Source organism: Haemorhous mexicanus, chromosome 7 (genome assembly GCF_027477595.1).
Source record: "Haemorhous mexicanus isolate bHaeMex1 chromosome 7, bHaeMex1.pri, whole genome shotgun sequence".
NCBI lineage: Eukaryota > Metazoa > Chordata > Aves > Passeriformes > Fringillidae > Haemorhous > Haemorhous mexicanus.
The window spans coordinates 42,305,147-42,319,255 of record NC_082347.1 but is presented as its reverse complement, the minus strand read 5'-3'; the positions used below and the strand labels follow the sequence as shown (position 1 = coordinate 42,319,255).

Here is a 14,109-nt window from a genome sequence, read left to right as displayed (position 1 = left end):
TTTCCAGGTTGAACTTTTTGCTGGGACAGTGTTAAGCCTTTTGTCATTGTTCAGGGACAGCCAATTATGAATTATTGCACAATTTTTTTCATAATGGTTTTCTTTAAAAAAAAAATAATTACATCTTGGTTTCCTGAATGTAGCTTTATGTTTTTTCCTAAAACTGGGCTCGTGGGATTTTCAGCAAAGCATGGGACATACTCTGTGCCATGGAGAAATTCCTTGGAACAAACCACTTCATTTTCACTGACATCCACCTTTTCATGAGCTGCTCCTCTGGAACCTTCCTAAAACCTTCTTTCAAGGCAGGATTTTGAAGAACTGTGGAACAAACAGGAGCGTGTGGCACAGACAGGACACGGGCACTTCTACACAGAAGCAATTTGCCACCTGCTTAGCAGGGAACCAGGGTCAATCCAGAGTATCTGAATCAGTGCTGGGGCTGCTGGCAGAGCCTGCCCAGCAGCAGGGCTGGCCCTCCTTGGGCTGCACAGGGGCAGCAGCAGAGCTCTGGGCTTCCTTGGTGGGCTCAGCTCTGTCCTCTGCAAAGGCTCCGCGGGGTTTGGGGGCGCAGGCACTCCCACCCAGCCCAGCCCAGCCCAGCCCAGCCCAGCCCAGCCCAGCCCTGCCCTGCTGGGAGGCCCACGGGCTGCATGGCCAGAGCAAGGAGCGAGGCAGATCCGGGGGGCAAGGGGCAAAGTCTCTGTGAGGGTCTCGGGGAGCAGGGCTGTCCCTCTGGGAGGAGCAGCAGGAGCAGCTGCAGTGGCCTCAGGGGCTGAAACAGGAGAGGAAAACAGCAATCAAAGGAAAGCCCACCTGGGCAAAAATAACATTCACAGAGCTTCTCTGAGGTCCTGTTTATAATTATCTGCTGAATTGTACAACTGGTAAAAAAGGGTTTGTGATCTGATTTCTGTTGTTAGTGGGGAGCGTTTCCCTCCGTGCCATCCGTGCTGTGGTCATTCCTGGCAGAAATAGGGCAATTTATCCCCATTTTCATGGGAAAAGGGGATTCAGGGGGTCCCTGGGGCCCTATGGCACAATGCCTGCAGGAACACGCCCCAGCAAATGCCACGGTCCCCCAAACCCTCCTGGCTGCTGTCCTGGAGGCAGGACAGGCTCTCTGGCTGGGCAGGAGAGGGGCTGAGGGTTTCCATGGGCTTCCAGCACAGATCAGCTGGAGCTGCCCCAATGCACTCAGAGGAGCCACCCCAGACTGGGGGCTCCCCCTGGCTTGCCAGAGGCTTCCTTGCTTTTAAGCCTGCTTAGTTTTTCCTTGTCCTTCGCTCTAAAGAAGGAAATTCTGTTTGGCAAGTTTTTGCCTGCCGGTGTCCAGGTTTTTTTAAAGGATTTGGAGATTTCAATTTTTGGGTTCTCTGGCCTGCCCAAGAGAGCCTTCAATCCTGCTGACACAGCAGAAGGAAGGCTCTTTTCTCTATGGGAAAATAGAGATGCTCTAGGAGGAGAAGAGGAGAGCAGAGGAGAGCAGAGGGCTTACCTTGTGCATGTGGCCTGAAGGACTATGACCAAAGAATGAAAGCTAAAGAGAAAAATAAAAACAAAAATAAAAACTGAAAGGGGGAGAGAAGAGAGGAAAAAATGGAAGAGAAGAAAGAGATTAAGAGTTTACAGTGTGTTTAACTGAGAAATAAGCTGTGGTTACAGACAGAGTGCAACAAAACTCTCGGGTGAGAAGAATTATGGAGTGTGAAGTGTGAGTGCTCGGGGCTCAGCTTGGCTCACGAGAGCTCCTGTGTCCCCTGGGCTGGTGACAGTGACCCCCTGGCCCTGTGAGCCCAGCCAGCCCCAGCCACGGGCTCGGGGGAAATGGGGGAACTTCAGCTGAGTTCTCCTGACCCCTGAAAACACCCCGAGCCCGGCCCTGCTGAGCTCTGGGCTCAGCCCCTGCTGTGCCTGAGCCCGGCCCTCCCACGGACAGGCAGGGCAGGGCTGAGCCATTCTGGGGTAAAACTCACCAGTTTGGGCTGCAGAACGCTCTGGGACACCCGCCATGGCTGCAGGCGAGGCAGGGAGCAGAGCCCCCGTTCCTGCAGGGAAAGGCTGCTCCATGCACTGCCCTTCCAGGGGCTGCATGGATGGGAGGGGAGCAGGCAGCAACACCCCCTTCCCCAGAGCTCTGCTGCTGAGCCCCTGGCTCTGGCCCTTCCCTGCCCAGTGCCAGGCTGCCCCGGAGGGTAACAGGGAGGAAGGACTCAATTCAGCCAGTTCATCTCCCCTCCTCAGAGGGGCTGGTGCAAATGCAAGCTGTTTTCCTGGAGCTGTCCCCCTTCCTCACTGCACTACACACACGAGCTCTCTCTAGGGTGCTTTCCTTGGCCCAGGTGAAATGGAGAATGGTCATGTGCACACACAGCAGCTGTTCCGTCTGCATGACCTTACCTTTTCCTCTAACTCTTTTATTTGTCTTTTTTGGCCTTCAATTCTTTCTTCTAGCTCTTTAATTCTCTGTCAGATTTCAAATAAAAAAATATTTATTAACCAACCAAATACAGATGTACCCGGCAGATGCATTAGTTGGGGGATAGAGACTGTATGTGCTGTGCTCCTGCCAAAGGCAGACTGGGCCCTGGGCTGCAGGTGAGTGCTCTGGGATTGCCACCGTGTGTGCCAAAGGCAGGAACAGCACGCTGCCCCGTCTGCAGGGGCATCCAAGGCCAAGCAAAGCCTGTCCCGGGCCTGGCCAGCTCGGGACAGCTCCAGGGGAGGCAGGGCCCTGCCCCAGACCCACCTGCTGGGCGTGCTGGATGAGCTCCATCCTCTCCCGCAGGATCTGGGCGTCCCTCTCCCGGAGCTCACTCATCACCTGCCGCTTCCACTGCTCCACGGCGCTCTTCAGCTTCTCCTTCTCCTCTTCTGAAAGAAGTTCGGAAATTTTGGCTCCAGCTTCTTGCTGCAGGGCATCATAGAGCATGGCTTCTAATTCCAGAATTTGCTAATCAAAAACAATATAAAGCTGTCAGCTCGACCTGGTCCCCGGCTGGGTGAGGAGTCTGTGAGGAGCGGAACGTCCGACCCTGCAAGGCAACGGGAGCGGAGCAGGGGCTGCGTGCTGAGCCTCCACAAGGACAGCCCGGAAAGCTCCCTCCAGAGGGAAAACAGCCCGGGCTGCCTCCATCCTGAGGGGCTCCGAGCAGCCCTGGGGCTGCACAGCCTCTGGGCCCCACCTGGTCTGCCCCACAAAGGTGCGGGAGCCAGCTGCTCCTCCCTGGGCGTGGGAGATGGCCGTGGGGAGAGCAGGAGGAGGAAAAAAGGGAAGGGAAGGGGGAAAGGGAGAAGGGGGAGGGAAAAGGGAGAAGGGAAAAGGTCAGCAGGAAAAAGGAAAGAGGTTCATAAAAGACTCATTTTGTGAGTTACAGATATTTTTGACGTGCATTTTCCAGTCCCTCGGTTGCCCTTTCCCAGCTCTCCTGCTCCCCAGCAGAGGACACAGCAGCACCAGCCCATGCTCCTGCCAGGAGGAACAACTCCCTGCCACGTGTGTGCAGCATTTTGTACCAACCAGACAAAATGCCTCGTGGGAACACATTCCCAGCACCTCCTCTGGGAGCTCCAGGAGGGTTTGTGCCCAAGGAAACGACCCTGTCCTGGAGCTGGGCTCTGCTCCTGCCCCTCCCAGGCAGACAGATGGACCCTCTGCCTCCACTGGGATGGAGAAGTGCAGGAGATGCACTGGCCACGCTTCCCTGGGGTCACTGAGCATCCCTGCATCCCTGGCACCCTGCTGGTGGTGGCAGACAGGGTCCCCTGCCCTGGAATCCAGGATAAAGGCTATTGCCCCAGCAAGCCAACAGCGAGCTGAAAGCTATTTCAGCACCTTGGATCCGGAGCAGGAGAAAAGGCAGCAGCTGGTGGCACCTCTGCACACCCCCTCCCGAGCTGGTGGCACCTTGCAGAGCTCTCCATGGCCTCAGGAGAACCCCACTGCAACAGAACCATGGAATTGTTGAGGCTGGAAAAGTCCTCGAGGTCCCTCAGGGCAACTGTCCCCAAGTGCCACATCCACAGGGCTTTTAAATCCCTGCTGGGTCTGTGGTGATAATTTAACTCAGCTCAAAATCCCATTTTCCAGCTGAGCTGCTGGTGTCTGACTGGGTCTCAGCAGAGCCAGGAGAGCAGAACGCTCCCAGCAGAGCAGTGGCACCATGGCAGGGGCTGTGGGACTGGTGATAACTGGTGACAGCTGGTGATAACTGGTTAATGACTGCTGATAACTGCTGATAACTGCTGATAACTGGTTAATGACTGCTGGTAACTGGTGACAGCTGGTGACAGCTGGTGATAACTGGTTAATGACTGCTGATAACTGCTGATAACTGGTGATAACTGGTTAATGACTGCTGATAACTGGTTAATGACTGCTGATAACTGGTTAATGACTGCTGATAACTGCTGAAAACTGCTAATAACTGCTAATAACTGGTTAATGACTGCTGATACCTGCTGATAACTGCTGACACCACAGCTGAGGGGGCTTGTGGGCTTTCCAAGGTTTCCACTGTGCCTTGGCTCCCAGTACAGCTCAGAACGTGGCAAAACCAGTCCTAAAAATCACCCCCAGGACAGAAAATGTATGGAGCAAAAGCTCCCCCAAATGGTTCAAGACACGAGTAGACAACAGGAGCAGAGACAGAGGCATAAACACTCACTGCTCCTCACAATGTGTAACTGTGCTCTAGGCTTATGTAGAACTGGGAAAATGAGATAAGCTGAGAGGAAACTTTATGCCTTTTGTGGATATATGTGTAACCTTTCTCTCATTGATGGAAACAAGACAGCTGATGACTGAAAAGATGGGCAAAATGCCTTAGGATCAACTAATGATGAACCTGACTTAAAAGCAGTTTAATTTCAAATTTACACATCCCAGAATACCTCCAGCTGCTCTGCTTACAGAAGGTGTAATCAAAAATCCAAGGTAATGTGCAGGCTAAAACACCTTATTTAATAATATAAGGCAAATTATTGAAAACCCAATTTCCTTATCAGACCTTTAGAGCAGCTTTGGTTGAACTAAGGCTGGTGTTGAGTCAGTTAATGTTCAGGTGCTAAGCCTGCAGGAGCCACTCAGAGCCAGGAGCTCTGTTGAGGAGGCAGTCCTGGCCAGCTCAGGGTGCAGAGGATTTGCTGGAGCCTGACCTGCAGCCCCTGGGGCACACACAGCAGCACTGCAGGGCAGAGCTTGCCCAGGGCCAGAGCACACGGGCTCAGCCAGGTGTCCTCACCTTGTGGGCCTGGTCCAGGGACTGCTTCCTGAAGTCCAGCTCATCGTCCAGGTAGCCCTTCTGCTTGCTGAACAGCTCCTGGGGCGGAGGAAGGGGCTGTCAGTGACCCCCAGGCTCTGGCCCTGTCCCCACCTGCCCCTCCCCGGTACCTTCTCGTTCTCCAGGTCCAGCATCTTCTGCTGCAGCGCAGACTCGGTCACCTCGATCTGCTGGAGCCACTGGGGAGCAGACAGAGCCTGAGCAGGGCCCTGGGCTGGGCAGGTGCCAGCAGGCAGGTGCCACCCACCCAGCCCAGCACCATTAACCTGCCACTGGTATCTCCAAAAAGCTGCATCGCCCAGCCCGGCCCTTCCTCCTGCCTGGCTCTGAGAGCTCAGCCACGTTCCAGTGGAGCACTGTCTGCTGCTCTGCTGGCTGCCTACCCTGCTGGGACACAGCCCAGAGCAGCTCCTCAGCAGGCACCGTGCCTTTGTGGGGGCTGTCAGCTCCCCCAGCAGGCCTGCTCCGAGGGGCACGTGCTTCCAAGCACAGAGACCAGGAGAGGTGCCCTGGGCCTCCCCTCCCACCTGTGCTCCTCACCTTCTCACCCTGTGCTCCTCCCCTCCCAACTGTGCTCCTCCCCTCCCCCACCTGTGCTCCTCCCCTCCCACCTGTGCTCCTCCCCTCCACACCTGTGCTCCTCCCCTCCTATCCTGTGCTCCTCACCTTCTCACCCTGTGCTCCTCCCCTCCCACCTGTGCTCCTCCCCTCCCCACCTGTGCTCCTCCCCTCCCCACCTGTGCTCCTCCCCTCCCACCTGTGCTCCTCCTCTCCCCACCTGTGCTCCTCCCCTCCCACCTGTGCTCCTCCCCTTCCCCACCTGTGCTCCTCCCCTCCCACCTGTGCTCCTCCCCTCCCCACCTGTGCTCCTCACCTTCCCCTGCTGTGCTCCTCCCCTCCCCACCTGTGCTCCTCCCCTCCCCACCTGTGCTCCTCCCCTCCCCACCTGTGCTCCTCACCTTCCCCTGCTGTGCTCCTCCCCTCCCCACCTGTGCTCCTCCCCTCCCACCTGTGCTCCTCCCCTCCCCACCTGTGCTCCTCCCCTCCCCACCTGTGCTCCTCCCCTCCCACCTGTGCTCCTCCCCTCCCACCTGTGCTCCTCCCCTCCCACCTGTGCTCCTCACCTTCTCAGCCAGTGTGAGGACAGTCCTGGCCTGGATGATGACCACCTGCTCCTCGTTGGTCAGATTCTGCACCAAGAGCAGAGCACAATTACAACAAATCCCAGTTCCTGTTGCTAACCCACTGCTTGGGCCACTGCTGTTTCAAATATGTCTGGAATTAAACATGTCTGAGGAACAATGAACTGAGGCAGACAAAATTAATATTGTAATGCAAAATCATTGTAAAAGGCATTGTCACTATTCAGACCAACCCTTGTCATACATAATTCCCCCAAAACTCTCATGTTTACCAACGAGAGCAGGGACACTGGATCTGTTGGTACCCAACAGGGAATAAACAGACATTTACACAGGACAGGACCAAGCTCAGCACCAAGAGCCGTGGGGAGAAGAGATGCACCATCCTCACTTGGTGCAGCCAAGGGATGATTTTGGGAAGCATTTGTTGAGGTGTTGGCCATCCCATCCCTCCTCTGTTGCTTTCTCAAAAATCTCAAAGTACTGGAGCTGAGCATTTCATCCCAAGCTCCAGTGTGACCACGGGCACAGCAGGAGAAGGGCTGGGCCTGGCTCGTGTGGGACCCTGAGCCAGGGCAGCTGCTGAGCAGGGGGGCTCGGGAGAGCTCCAGCCCCAGGCACTGCTGGGGCACAGCAGGGCTGTCCTGAGGGACTGAATCAGGGAACCCTGGCATGCTCTGGGTGGGAAGGGACCCTAAAACGCCCCCAGTGCCACCCCTGCCATGGCAGGGACACCTTCCCCTGCCCCAGGTGCTCCCAGCCCAGTGTCCAGCCTGGCCTTGGGCACTGCCAGGGATCCAGGGGCAGCCCCAGCTGCTCTGGGCACCCTGTGCCAGGGCCTGCCCACCCTCAGGTATTTATAGTTCTGGTACTTCCAGGCTGTGCCATGGTCCTGGGGAGGGCATTTTGCTGCTATCCAACCTGTCACAGGGAGAGCTGGGGCAGCCCAGGTGCCCAGCCTGGTCAGAGCGAGAGCTGGGGCAGCCCAGGTGCCCAGCCTGGTCACAGGGAGAGCTGGGGCAGCCCAGGTGCCCAGCCTGGTCAGAGCTGGGCCAGCCCTGGTGCCCAGCCTGGTCAGAGCTGGGCCAGCCCTGGTGCCCAGCCTGGTCAGAGGGAGAGTTGGGGCAGCCCAGGTGCCCAGCCTGGTCAGAGCTGGGGCAGCCCAGGTGCCCAGCCTGGTCAGAGCTGGGGCAGCCCAGGTGCCCAGCCTGGTCAGAGCTGGGGCAGCCAGGTGCAGAGCTGTGACAACAGTGGGGACCCTTCTGCAGCCCCAGTGCTGGGGTGGGTGTCCCAGGAGGGCTCTGTGAGACCTTGAGGGGCTCAGCTCTGCTTGGCCCCTCCAGCCCTGGGGCTCTGCTGGCAGAGGAGAGCACAGGAACAGACCCTCAGGGCCTTGTGGGTGCCTCCCACGTGCATAGCTGTGTGCAGTTACTCACTGCCACTGCTGAAGGAGAAGCACTGCACCTTTCTTGTTATTTGCTTCTCCTTTTCACGCTGCTCTTTTGGCTTCTTGTGTAACACCCTGGTTAGTATCAAGGGTTAATGGGTTATTGGGCAAACTCCAAGCACACAGCTGCTGGAATGCAAAAGCAAAGCAAAAGCAGAGCAAGCAAACCAAGGAACCGTGTGTGACCAGTGGCCAGAGAGCCCAAACACCGACAGGACTGAGTGACAGGGGTCTGGAGCAGCGTGGTGCCACGAGCCCCGCACTTCACTCCTCAGGGGGCAGCAAACCCTTGAAATGCAGCAAATGCTTTGCTCATAGCCCAAACCAGAGGCAGGGCAGGCTGTGCAGCACCAAAGCAGGCAGCTCTGCTCACTCCACACCAGGACAGGTGTTCCCCAAAGCATGCACAATTTATTAAAGGAACATACACTTACGGCGTTATCCCCTAAAATGTCCAACTTTTTCATCAGCTCTGCCACCACAATGTCCTGGCAAGAGAGAAATGGAGAAGCAGGAGTCAGCACAGGGCACCTGGCTTTGCTCAGGGACAGGACAGGACAGGAGCATCCCTTACTGTTACACCTTCAGCCTCGCAGTACACCTGCAGAGGGCTCTTCCCCTCCGTGAAGGGGCCGTGGTGGAAGGTGATGGCCGGGGACCGCCTCTCTCTCTCCTGGAAGGACAGGAATCCTTGGTTACCCCCTGGCTGTGTCCCACGCCAGCACCATGGAATGGTCTGGCTTGGAAGGGCCCTTAAAGCTCATCCCACCCATCCTCCTGCCACAGCAACCTATCAACCACGCTGGTGTTTGTTGGTGGTGTTTGTGGTGTTTGTGGTGTTTGTTTGTGGTGTTTGTGGTGCTTGTTTGTGGTGTTTGTTTGTGGTGCTTGTGGTGTTTGTTTGTGGTGTTTGTTTGTGGTGCTTGTTGGTGGTGTTTGTGGTGTTTGTTTGTGGTGCTTGTTGGTGGTGTTTGTTTGTGGTGTTTGTTTGTGGTGTTTGTTTGTGGTGTTTGTTTGTGGTGTTTGTGGTGTTTGTTTGTGGTGTTTGTGGTGTTTGTTTGTGGTGTTTGTTTGTGGTGTTTGTTGGTGGTGTTTGTGGTGTTTGTGGTGTTTGTGGTGTTTGTTTGTGGTGTTTGTTTGTGGTGTTTGTTTGTGGTGTTTGTTGGTGGTGCTTGTTGGTGGTGTTTGTTTGTGGTGTTTGTTTGTGGTGTTTGTTTGTGGTGTTTGTTTGTGGTGTTTGTGGTGCTTGTTTGTGGTGTTTGTGGTGTTTGTTTGTGGTGTTTGTTTGTGGTGTTTGTGTGGTTGGTGGTTCTCCTCTCCCACCAGACTGGGCACGGAGCCCCCCTCCCTGCAGAGGCAGTGCCCCTCTGCAGTGCCCCACACCCACCGTGCCCAGCAGGATGGGGCTGCCCCAGGGGCTCACCTCCAGCTCCAGGATCCTGAACTCCAGCAGCTCGTTCTGATCCTTGGCGTCCTGCACGTCGTGTTTGAGGCGTGCCTCCTCAGCCTCCATCTGCCTGATCTGCCAAGGCACAGGGCAGGGCTGGGCCAGGGGGCAGGCACAGCCAGGACAGGGCTGAGCCAGGGGGCAGGCACAGCCAGGGCTGAGCTGAGCCAGGGGGGCAGGCACAGACAGCCCTGGGCACCTGTCCTGAGCCAGGGGGGCAGGCACAGCCAGGGCAGGGCTGAGCCAGGGGGCAGGCACAGACAGGGCAGGGCTGAGGCAGGGGGGCAGGCACAGCCAGGGCAGGGCTGAGCTGAGCCAGGTGGGCAGGCACAGCCAGGGCAGGGCTGAGCCAGGGGGCAGGCACAGCCAGGGCAGGGCACCTGTCCTGAGCCAGGGGGACAGGCACAGACAGCCCTGGGCACCTGCCTGAGCCAGGGGGGCAGGCACAGACAGGGCAGGGGCAGGGCTGAGCCAGGGGGGCAGGCACAGCCAGCCCTGGGCACCTGCCTGAGCCAGGGGGGCAGGCACAGCCAGGGCAGGGCTGAGCCAGGGGGGCAGGCACAGCCAGCCCTGGGCACCTGTCCTGAGCCAGGTGGGCAGGCACAGCCAGGGCAGGGCACCTGTCCTGAGCCAGGTGGGCAGGCACAGCCAGGGCAGGGCACCTGCCTGAGCCAGGTGGGCAGGCACAGCCAGGGCAGGGCTGGGCCAGGGGGGCAGGCACAGACAGGGCAGGGCACCTGCCTGAGCCAGGTGGGCAGGCACAGCCAGGGCAGGGCTGAGCCAGGGGGCAGGCACAGCCAGCCCTGGGCACCTGCCTGAGCCAGGGGGGCAGGCACAGCCAGCCCTGGGCAGGGCTGAGCCACCCCGGGCCAGGGGGACACAGGGCACCCCAGGGCCACTGTCCCCATGCACAGACACCCACGGGGAGTGCCAGAGCCCCACTTCTCCAGGGTAATGAGGATCTCCTATTAAACATGAGTTATTGCCAGCAGGACAGTCCCTACAGACTGGAATATTGCACCTCCTGCATCCCTCAGGACACAACTGCTATTTGAATAATGCAAACAGAAACATTAAATACCTTTTCCACCAGCTCCTGGTTCCTTCTGTACAAGGCCTGCTTCTCCTCAATCCACTTCATGTCCTTGGGGAGAAATGAGCAACGCTGCAGGTGAAGCTGCAGCATTTGCAGCAGCACAGCAGCAAGTATGTCACTGAGCCTCACGTGCAGAGGGACAGGACAGGGAGAGCTGTGAAATGTAAGCCCATTGCTTCCTAAAATAACTTCTAAGCTAAACTTGCCCATATCTTTCAACAGCTCTGTAGCACACAAGTGGAGTAAAAACCTTCCAGTGATTAAACAACTCTTTCAGGAAAAATCTGGTTCTCATTAAAAGGGATATTTCTAACTATGTGTTTACTACCAAATTTCTACTTTGCTAAATATAAATTAAATATTTCTGCAGATCAGGCAAACTAAATTTTATTTGGAAGCTAATCTCTTAGTTTGAGGAATATAAAACCCACAAACCCAGAACATCATTTATCAGCAAGAACAACAAGAAAAGGTTAAGCTGGGAAGGCAATGATTGATTTATTTAATATTTTGTTGTTATATTTTATTTTTATATTTTATTTCATGAGATTAGAGGCAAATATTTTTTTAGACAATATTTAATTGTCTCAAAAACACTTTCTGTTTACTTTTGTTGTTGTTTTGGTTTTTTTGCTTTGTTTGGTTGCTGGTTTTTTGTCAGCAGAAGTGGTGCACAAGCTGTAACCAGCCTGGGAACCTCTCTGGTGGCCCAGCAGAGAGGAGGGGAAGGGCTGGAGTCAGCATTACCTGTCCCTGCTCAGCCAGAGCCTTCTCCAGGTCCTCTATCTGAGCCTGGGACCGGTGTATTTCTGCTTGCAGCTGCTCACGTGTCTGTGGGATATGAGAGAGAAACGAAAAAAACAAAAATTGATAAAGAATAATTTTAAAATAAATTTAAAAAAAATCAAACTTTCTCCAAAAGACCAAACCTAATGCAGTTACGGAAAATATTTAAAACACCAAAGGCTTTTAACAAATTATTTTGAAAGTTCCCTGGCAGAAGAAATTTGCAGCTGAGCACAGAGTATCAAATAATCAAATGTAATCAAACCAAGTCTGGCTGATAGGATTACTGATTTTGAGATTTAACTCAAGATTAGCAAGATGGCAAAGCAGAGCTGGCCCCTGACAGCTGCTCATGGCAGGCTGCAGCCAGAGCCTCCCTTTCTCCAGGAGAACAAATGAGAATGACCATGGCACAATTCTGGGCACACCTGGCTCCCTTTGGGGCACGTTAAACACTCAGAACAGAGCCCACAGTAATTAATTTGCCCAAAGTGGCAATTTCATTGACCTTGTGCCTTTGGGGCCTTATCTATGATTTAGTGCCACATCTATTTCATACCCATCTCTCATTTTTTGCTGCATCTGTAGCCTCCTGCTCATTTAAACAGACACCACATTCCTACACGTGTTTTCTGGAGAACAAATGTAATTATTGCTAGTTGTTGTATTTGTTACACACTTTGATAGAACATTTATTTCCTTGAGCCATTTCTCTGCTATTTATCCCGTTACTTACACTGAAAGTGATTTTGTTTGCTTGACCTACACTGGTGCCTCCTTTGGCCCCCTGTGAAAAGACTAAAATCCAGTCACTCCCACAGCTGGGCACGCCTTGGCTCTCTGGGATTTTCCTTCCAGGTGCAATCCCTGACCTTTCAGAGTAGATGTTCATTCTGGGAATGTCAGTTTTCATGCATTACACCGTGACCCACTCCCAGTGTTCCTGGATAACACCTCCACAGAACAGGTGTAGGAACAAATTAGGGCTCTGCAGGCACATTTTTCCTGTTAAACAGCAAATCTGTCCCTTTCCTGACTGCACCCACCCTTGCAGGCTGGGCATGACCCATCCTGCCAGCCCTTCCGGGAGTCAGGGAATGGTTTGGGTGGGAAGGACCCCAAATCCCCCCAGTGCCACCCCTGCCATGGCAGGGACACCTTCCCCTGTCCCAGCTGCTCCAGCCCCAGTGTCCAGCCTGGCCTTGGGCACTGCCAGGGACCCAGGGGCAGCCCCAGCTGCTCTGGGCATCCTGTGCCAGGTCTGCCCACCCTGCCAGGGAACAATTCCTCTGTAAGTCCCTGGCACACACAACAAGCTCCTAACAAAAGCAGCACATCAGGCCAGCTGCCCAGAGCCACAGGAACTCTGTGAGGCACACAGGCAGAATAGCACAGAGCACTTGGCAATTTAATTAACAGAAAAATCTCAGCTATAAGCCTTCTAAACATTTTATGAGGAATCATGTAATCTCTCAGAGCCCACAAGGAATTACAGACCACACATTACATATTTAAGGCTATCTGTCCTAGTTCTTTACAGAAAAAGAGCTTACTTTCAAGGATTTCCCATAAAAAATTCTCTGGATTTCCCTTGAGGTGAACAGCCCGAGCTGCAGCAGTGCTGGATTCTCAGCAGCCCCTTCCCAGGGGGCTAGCAGCACCAGAGTGCCTGGAGCCGCCTGGCCGAGCCCAGGTGAGCAGGAGAACAAGCCGAGCCCGGCCAGGGGGGTCCCCCAGCCCTCCTGGCAGCTCCAAGGCCCCATTCCCACGGCATGCAGGCCCTGCCGACCTTGACTTCCCGCTCTGCATCCAGGGTGCCCCCGACCTGCTCCTGCAGCAGGGCGTAGGCGCGCTGCAGCGCCTGGTACTCCATCGTCAGCTGCCGGAACCGCAGCTCCGTCTCCTCCTTGGCCATGCCCTGCCGGCACAGAACAAGAGGGCGTGGGTCTGTGGTCGCTTAAAAGTGCCAAAATTATCCCTTTTGAAGTGCAATTTGGAAGCACGGCGCTAGAAATCTGGGTTAAGAGCCCTCAGGCTGCTTCCCCTCCGTCCCCTACGCATCTCATGCACGCTCTTACCTCCAGGAAGTGCAATACAGAAATACAAAGATAGTCCCTGCCTTGGAAGGATAAAAGCTTACCTTCTGAATAGCACACTAATGACTGCAGCACCCTTTCCTACTGGAACGGGGAAAATCGTCCCATTAAAGGTGAAAATGCAGCTTTCTTTAACAACAAAAGGTTTCCATTTGGAAAGGAAACCAAGCCTGACAGCCTCACTCAATTATTAAAACATGAATCCAGAGTTAATAGTTGTAGCAGTGGTGACAGCCAACATGAAAGGAGCCCTTCATCTTCTTCACCCTCCTTACAACATCCAGGATGGAGTGCTTTCATGTCTGACCGGAATATTTCACTCAACATGAAATGGAATTACATTGCTGGGTGCAGGCATCAGCTCCACTGGCTGAACAGGGGGAAGATGTCAATACAGGAATGAAAAATAAACAGGCTCATGCATACACAAATGCATTCAGATTTCCTGCAGTGCAGCCTGGTAACCATCAGGTTTCTTTCATGATGGAGTGAGGAATTCTGCAGGCTCCCTTTCTGCAGACTGAATTACACACCTGCAGCCAGCACACCGTGGAAAGGCTGCACATCATCAGGGGCAATTCTTGTTTATTACAAGAGTCTTGTTAAGCCCAGGGCTGTGTCATGGGCCAGTGATCTGACACACGCTGGGGAGTGCATTTGTGGGGAAGCCCTGGCAAATCCAAGGAATAATCCCTTTAATTTGTATTACATTTGTGTGCTCTGCTCTCAGAGCCTCCGGAACCCAGCCAGGAACCAGCCTTTCCCTGGAGCCCAGAGCTTCAGGGGAGCATTCCTTCCCTCTCCCTGCACCAA

The 14,109-nt window shown here is 54.7% G+C and overlaps 1 protein-coding gene across 1 annotated transcript in view; it reads right to left on the bottom strand.

Annotated features, from left to right (window-relative positions):
* Positions 1–300: 300 nt before the first annotated feature.
* Positions 301–14,109, bottom strand: part of JAKMIP3 (Janus kinase and microtubule interacting protein 3) — a 62,941-nt gene continuing 49,132 nt past the window's right edge. Inside the window, exons 11-23 of the mRNA XM_059852298.1 lie at positions 12,990–13,118; positions 11,162–11,245; positions 10,400–10,462; positions 9,295–9,393; positions 8,446–8,544; positions 8,306–8,359; positions 6,407–6,472; positions 5,393–5,461; positions 5,244–5,321; positions 2,750–2,953; positions 2,401–2,466; positions 635–775; positions 301–321 (exon numbers count right to left, since the gene is read on the bottom strand). Coding sequence (XP_059708281.1) covers positions 301–321; positions 635–775; positions 2,401–2,466; positions 2,750–2,953; positions 5,244–5,321; positions 5,393–5,461; positions 6,407–6,472; positions 8,306–8,359; positions 8,446–8,544; positions 9,295–9,393; positions 10,400–10,462; positions 11,162–11,245; positions 12,990–13,118 — 1,173 coding nt within the window. The remainder of the gene's footprint in view (positions 322–634; positions 776–2,400; positions 2,467–2,749; positions 2,954–5,243; positions 5,322–5,392; positions 5,462–6,406; positions 6,473–8,305; positions 8,360–8,445; positions 8,545–9,294; positions 9,394–10,399; positions 10,463–11,161; positions 11,246–12,989; positions 13,119–14,109) is intronic.